The sequence below is a fragment of the Podarcis raffonei genome, chromosome 14 (genome assembly GCF_027172205.1).
Source record: "Podarcis raffonei isolate rPodRaf1 chromosome 14, rPodRaf1.pri, whole genome shotgun sequence".
Lineage (NCBI taxonomy): Eukaryota > Metazoa > Chordata > Lepidosauria > Squamata > Lacertidae > Podarcis > Podarcis raffonei.
The window spans coordinates 31631862-31638651 of NC_070615.1; the positions used below are offsets into that span (position 1 = coordinate 31631862).

The following is a 6790-nucleotide window of genomic DNA, read 5'->3' on the forward strand; positions in this document are numbered from 1 at the left end:
CCTCAAATGTCATTTCCCCCACCACCACTGCATTTAAGGCCCAGAGATCCTGCCCCGGGTCTGTTTATCACAGTACTACGCCCCATCCGCATTATACATTTAAAGCAGTATCAAAGCACTTTAAACAGCCGTGTCTTCCCCCAAAGAATCATGGGTAGTGTACTTTGTTAAAGTGGCTGAAAGGTGTTGGGAAACGCCTATTTTTTAAAAAAAATAATTAAGTTTTTACATAAAGTTTAAGGTATATAAAACAAACAGAAAAATAACAACAACAAACAAGTGTGGGACAATCAAATTGAAAAGTCTGGGTGCTGTAGCTAATGGAGGGGAATAGGGGTCTCTCAACAACCACAAACTGTACTTCCCAGGATTCCTTGGGAGAAGACATGGCTGTCTCAAGTGGTATGATACTGCTTTACGGTGCAAATGAGGGCCTGGTGGAAACAGCAAGCCTCAAAGCACTTGTTCATGGGTTACCCTTCCAAATTTCTCTTGGACCCCATGTAGGTAAGCAGTTCATGGACATGCCCCCTTGAGAGAACAGGTGGGACCACTTATCCTATGTTAGACCTGGAGCCTGTTACTCGACGGCCGGCTTAATCAAATGGCCATTGAAGGTGATATAGATGTCCGACTCCTCACTGTAGATGCCGTTCTCCCTCTCCCGCTTGAACATCCGCACCCAAACCTCATCCCCTTCGAGGAGGTCGAGCATGAGGCTCTGGCTCTGCATAATGCTCCGCTCGCTGGGCTGTGAGTAGAGAATGGCCACCTCGTTGTCGTTCTTCATGATGTGGAGGTAGGTTTCCTTGTAGTTCCAGGTGTGGACATTGAGGTTGAAGAAGTAGACCCCTGGCACATAGCAGAAGAACTTCCCCGTGAACATGTTGAAGTGTTTATAGAGGTTGACAAACTCAGTGTCGAAAGTGACGTGCTGGTAGTAGTCAGAACTGTGGAGGGGTTTCCGCCGGCCCACAGAAAAGGCTACGTAATGTTGCTTGCAGGAGTTGCCTGGTAGCCCAATGTGGCCCTTTTGCCCTTTCTGGCCGCTATGACCACGAAGGCCTCGTTCACCCGCTTTGCCTTCTGGGCCAGAAATTCCTCGCTCTCCCATTTCACCTTTTTCACCTGAGGGCACAAGGAGAGGACAGGTTGTGAAAGTGCTTATCTGCCATGTAGTTGTGGGCTGGAGGGTAGGGGTATCTGGCCAGGACAAAAGTTTGATTGCATTCCTGAATTGCAGGGTGTTGAACTAAATGACCATTTGCATCCCTTCCAACTCTATGATTCTATGGAGGCCAGGCAAGAAGAGCCTGCTGGATCAGGCCAGTGGCCCATCTAGTCCAACTTCCTGTTCTCAGAGTGGACAACCAGAAGCCTGTGGGAAACCCACAAGCAGAGCCTGACCACAAGATCACGTTCCCCTCCTGTACTTCTCAGCTACTAATATTCAGAAGTGTTGAAGGCTTAGCCAAAGGAGGCAGAGTATAGCCATCATGGATAGGAGTCACTGATAACCTTCACCTCCATGAATTTGTCTAATGCTTTTTAAAAGCCATCCCAGATGGTGGCCACCACTGTCTCCTGCAGGAGTGAGTTCCATAGTTTAGCTATGCGCTGAGTGAAGAAGTACCGTATTTTTTGCTCTATAAGACTCACTTTTTCCCTCCTAAAAAGTAAGGGGAAATGTGTGCGCATCATGGAGCGAATGCAGGCTGCACAGCTATCCCAGAAGCCAGAACAGTAAGAGGGATTGCTGTGCAGAGATCCCTCTTACTGTTCTGGCTTCTGAGATTCAGAATATTTTTTTCCTTGTTTTCCTCCTCCCAAAACTAGGTGCGTCTTATAGAGCAAAAAATACGGTACCTTCTGAATCTTTTAATATCCAGGAGCCAGTTTGCAAAGCTAGAATTCAGTTTTGGCACATGTGAAGTAAGGGGTGATGCCAATAACGAATGGATTTTGAACAAGTGGTATTAAACATATCTATAGTTTATTTGAAGGGCCACCTCTACCTGTATATGTGCCCTCATGCTGATATTTGCTTCTGGAGTCCTTCTGGGTGCCCACTGCTGAGATGGCTCAAGCTGGCATGCACACACAGTAGATCTCTGCAGGCCTCGTAGTTGCGCTCTGCATATATCCCTCTTCAATGCTATCTTTTACTGAGATTGGAATCAGCCTGAGTGCTACAGAAAAGCTCCTTAAAATATTCTGGATCCAAGCCAGCGTTACTACTATATCTTGATAATTTCCCTTGCTCTTGGCTGTGTATCGCTTTGTGAGGGCAAAGCCCTAAAAAGCAACTTAAGGAAAATACTTTCAGGTAAATGCATAAACGTTGCTCAGCTGGGAGACGGAATTAAGGGATGAAGGTAAAAGTAGCTAAGTCATGAGGACGGCCCCTAGAGGAACGTCCATCCATCACCAGATTAGTCAGCACCGAATTGTTTGTAGCTGAATGTGTGAATTTGTTCCACTGAAAAAAGGGTACATTTGAAATGATGGTGAGTGCTTTTCCTTTCCAACTGGTCATTATGAGAACTCTGTAACTAAGAAACAGAGCCTGGGTTTGCTTTTTCCGCCTCCTCCCTCCAAAGCCTTTTTCCTTTTGTGATGTCTTTTCAGTTATAAGACGGAGGGCAAGGACCGTCTTATCAGTGACATTCATAAGCCTTTGGTGGGGAGATGGGGGTGTTGAAAAGCAGGTTTTTTTAAAAAAAAGTATGTTGCAAATCAATAAATAATCAATATCTATGGTTTCTGAATGCTATTCACACACGCTAGCTTCATCGCTGGATGCTGCAGACATTGAGTGATAAATGTGCCCACGTGAAGTGACTCTTGCAGGGAAGAAGGACTAACCTTGGACGGCTGCTTACCTTTCAAGATTGTGATGTTGATAGTGGGCTGGATCCTGGGCATGGCATAGAGGGAGTCGCTGGTCATCCGAGTGTAGCGGGAAGCGGTGATGGAGCTGGGCTGCTCAGCCGGACCGCAGCATCGCACACATGATGAAACCCTCCGGGCCTCTCTCTTTGGGAAGGCCTTGTCACCCAGTGGTCTTGTGGCATGCAGAGAAGAAGCCAGGAGCAGGAGAAGGGGCACCCTCATCTTGGACTAGCCAAATGAGAAGGAAGAAATGTTTTCCAGGGAGAGGGAAGGGACTCGGGGCCACCTAACTTACCCTTGCATTGCAGGCGTCTTGCTGAATCAGGGACCCCACCAAGAACAACTGGTGGTGGTGCTTTCTTTCTGGCTGTCCTGAATTTATGGCTAATTTTCTTTTCTTTTTTTATGTTGTGCTTCTCTGGCAGCCTTTTTGTATCTCCTTGTCTGCTGCTTAAAAACCGCGGGGTTATTTTGGTTGCGCTTTTCTGAAGCTTTTCCAACTCAACAAAAAACTCTTGCTTTAATTTAGTGCTTTTTTTCTTTAAAAAAAATGTTTAGGGGTACTCTCTTTTTGACTCAAGAAAATCACGATTTTATAGTTCAAATTGGGGGGAAATAAACACAGTAAATGGACAAAAGTACAAAGATTCACAAAATGTTTAGGGGTATGCATACCCCTGCGTACCCCCAGGAGAAAGCACTGCTTTAACGTATTTTCTTCCACAACACACCTGATCCTTTTTCAGCTCAGGACTTCTTTTTTTGGAAAAAAGGTTTTCTGACACCTTTGCTTCGCATGCAGCTGAAGAAGATCGGTAGGAAAAGAGAAAATGCATCAAATCTATTATTAACTATTTTGCCAGAGAAACATCCACCCCACAGTCTGATTTATCTGCTGTAGCTACCTGTATATAAAATGATGGATGAGTGCAGTGGGCCTGCGGTGTCTGAACATGGCAGAAACCGATCAAAGCCCTATTTGCTCACCATGACGGGTGCTTCAGCGATGTGGGGTAGTAAAAAGAGTGACGGGTGAAAGGAAGCATCCTGGGGTCTGAGACACACATTTTGGCTTATTAGGTTGTTGTGGAAAATAAAGACACCTTCTATTAGTCCCGAAGTCACTGTGTTTAGTTTCCCCCACTTCCTCCTTAACAGCAAAGATTTGAAGGATCACCTGCTAAGCAGTCATGGGGCATTAGCAGGAATATGCTAGACACCTGTAGTCAAAGATTTGGCTTGTGAGTTCAAATCATTATGTGGAATTATGTGTGGAGACTGGTCCATGAGGCCAAATAGGGACACTGCCCCACCAGTCTCAGCCTGTCCTCAACCAGTCCCCATCTGCCTGTTTTCTTACCCTTTTGGGGAGGGTCAATTGATGTTTGATATTGTTTCTTTCCTTGAGAAAGCAGGCCTTGCATCTGCTGAGGTTTAATTTTTGAGCTTCTGGAGCTCAAGGACATCACACCATGCGCACACCATACCAAAACAAACATTGCTTAGTACAGATAACATCTCAGCTTGCTGTGCTTTTCGGTGTCCCCGTTATATGCAGATACAAATCCTTCAGAGGTGAAGTGATCGTCATTTTTACTTGCCATGAACTCACCCAGTTTAAGCTCGTCGTTTTCCCCTGTGGCATTACTAACGATCCAAAAGCTTGGCTGTCCTTGCAGTTTTATGAGAGGGTGTCCTAGAGAAACTGAGAAAACATCATCAATTCATATTGGGAGCCTGTTAAGTCCCCCATTCAAATTTCACCTCCAGTAGAAAAAGAAGAAGAGTTTGAATTTGATATCCTGGTTTATCACTACCCGAAGGATTCTCAAAGCGGCTAACATTCTCCTTTCCCTTCCTCCCCCACAAAAAACACTCTGAGAGGTGAGTGGGGCTGAGAGACTTCAAAGAAGTGTGACTAGCCCAAGGTTACCCAGCAGCTGCATGTGGAGGAGCAGGGAAGCGAACTCAGTTCACCAGATTACGAGTCTACCGCTCTTAACCACTACACCACACTGGCTCTCTAGGTGACCTTGAACCAAGAGTCACCAACATGGCACAAGTGGTCACACTGGCACCCCAATTTCTTTTCTGGCACCCATGTTTGAGCAAAACTCACACACGGACTTCCTGCTTGAGGGTGGCTACCTTTTTCTTTCTTGAAAAGTACATAGAGGAGGAAGTTGGGAAAGTGGCCATCTTTCCCTCTCCCTCTTTCAGCTCTATGTGATTTTCATATCTCAGATAAATTATAGTGGAAGTTATAAGAGTTGTGTGGCCCCCATGGCACTTGCTCAAAAATCCAAAAGGTTGGTACCCCTTTCCCCCCGTTATATTAAAAAAATCACCCTTTTTTCAGACTCTGCTTCCCAATCTGAAATAAGGAAATATGAATACTGCACACATGCCCCACAATATTTCATAGCTGAATATAGGGACATAATTGCAACTTCATACTCTTGGGTACTTTTTTGCTATGGCAGTCCAAACAAGGCATTGTGGCTGATGTGTTGCTACCATCGGAAAGAGAAGCCCCGAATGTCCTCTTCTCTGTAGTATTTAGTAACAGAGTACATGACAGGATGTCTTTCCATTATGAGTTTTCTCACCTCCATCTCTTTTCATTGGTCTGCTATGTTCAGGGGTGGGGAAACTCAGAGTGCAATGGCATCACATCCAAGAGCTCAGTGGTATTATTATTATTATTATTATTATTATTATTATTATTATTATTATTAAATTTGTATACTGCCCTTCATCCACAGATCTCAGGGTGGTTCACAACAGAAAAATATAATACAAAAGCACAACATACATGAAAAAAACAAGAGCAAAAAACCCATAATATTGAGAAAGAGCGAGGGTCTGACTCAGTATAAGGCAGCTTCCTATGGCAAAAACTGGGGCACCTTTAGGCCTGATCCAGCAAATGAATCCTAAGGTCTCTCTCCCCTTGGCACAAGAAATAGTCAAAGAAAGGCTTGGAGAAGGAGTTAAAAAGCTAAGCTGATGGCCAGGGGCCATTTCTGCCTTCCAAAAGACAAGACCGAGATTACATTTCTCTGGGAGTATTCAAAGCTGATCATGTTATTGAGAATAAATCCTTATCTTTGAAGTGGAGGAAAAGGGAACCAGACCAATTGCTGGCTCGAAGATTATGGGAGCTTTTTCATTGCAAAGTCAGGAAACACAGTGGGGTTGTTCTAAAATCGATAGTGGTGTTAATTTGAAACTGGCAAGTACTTGTCTTTTTTCGTGGTGACTTCTGTTATTAGGAACAAAGTAATCCACTTTATGCCAAGTCAGGCCGCTGGTCCAACTTGCTCAGGATTTCCTACACTGACTGGCAACAGCTCTCCAGGGTTTCTGGCAAGGGAATACACTTCAACAGTCCCAGTTTTCCCAGGAAAGCTCCAGAATGTCTAAAGCCATCATGGCTTCTGTTTTGACCCCAAGGGCGCCCAATTTCTCCCGGCCAGTGGACAGGGGCAGAAGTGGCATTGGGAAGGAGACATGAGGGCTCCTCCCCTTTCCTCCCAACATGGTGCCCTTCCAGGACCTTCTGAACTACAACACCCATCAGCCACCCAGGTTACCTTGCTGTGGAATGGGAGATCTGAAGGTTCTTCCTTAGGACTGATGGGGAGGAAGTGACACCACCACCACCCCTCCGGAGGAAACAGAGCTGTCTCCTTCACTCCGTCTTCCTCTTGGCTTCAGAGCTTCCCATAGACTGGGGTCGCTTTCCTCTGTGCGTTTGGGCAGACTGGGGTTGGTTCTCTAGCACCATGTTGCTGTAGCCACAAAAAGGGATGGAGATTTCCGCAAGGAAGCTTTGACTTCAGAAAAGAAGTGCAGATACAACAACAATGGTCAAAGTGTTTACAGTGTTTTCTGC

The 6790-nt window shown here is 45.3% G+C and overlaps 1 protein-coding gene across 1 annotated transcript; it reads right to left on the reverse strand.

Moving 5' to 3' along the window:
- Positions 1 to 244: 244 nt before the first annotated feature.
- Positions 245 to 6590, reverse strand: C1QTNF8 (C1q and TNF related 8). The gene is made up of 4 exons (XM_053364936.1): positions 6489 to 6590; positions 4505 to 4597; positions 2883 to 3120; positions 245 to 1128 (listed from the first exon to the last, which is right to left on the reverse strand). The coding sequence occupies exons 2-4, from the start codon at positions 4535 to 4537 to the stop codon at positions 581 to 583; spliced, it is 819 nt and encodes a 272-aa protein (XP_053220911.1). The 5' UTR covers positions 4538 to 4597; positions 6489 to 6590; the 3' UTR covers positions 245 to 580.
- Between the last annotated feature and the right edge of the window lie 200 nt (positions 6591 to 6790).

Coding starts and splice junctions, on each gene's coding strand:
- C1QTNF8 (XM_053364936.1), bottom strand. CDS start 4,537: ATGCCACAGGGGAAAACGACGAGCTTAAACTGG. Junction 3,121..4,504: donor AAACGACGAGCTTAAACTGG/GTGAGTTCATGG, acceptor TCATTTGGCTAG/TCCAAGATGAGGGTGCCCCT. Junction 1,129..2,882: donor CAACATCACAATCTTGAAAG/GTAAGCAGCCGT, acceptor TTGTGCCCTCAG/GTGAAAAAGGTGAAATGGGA.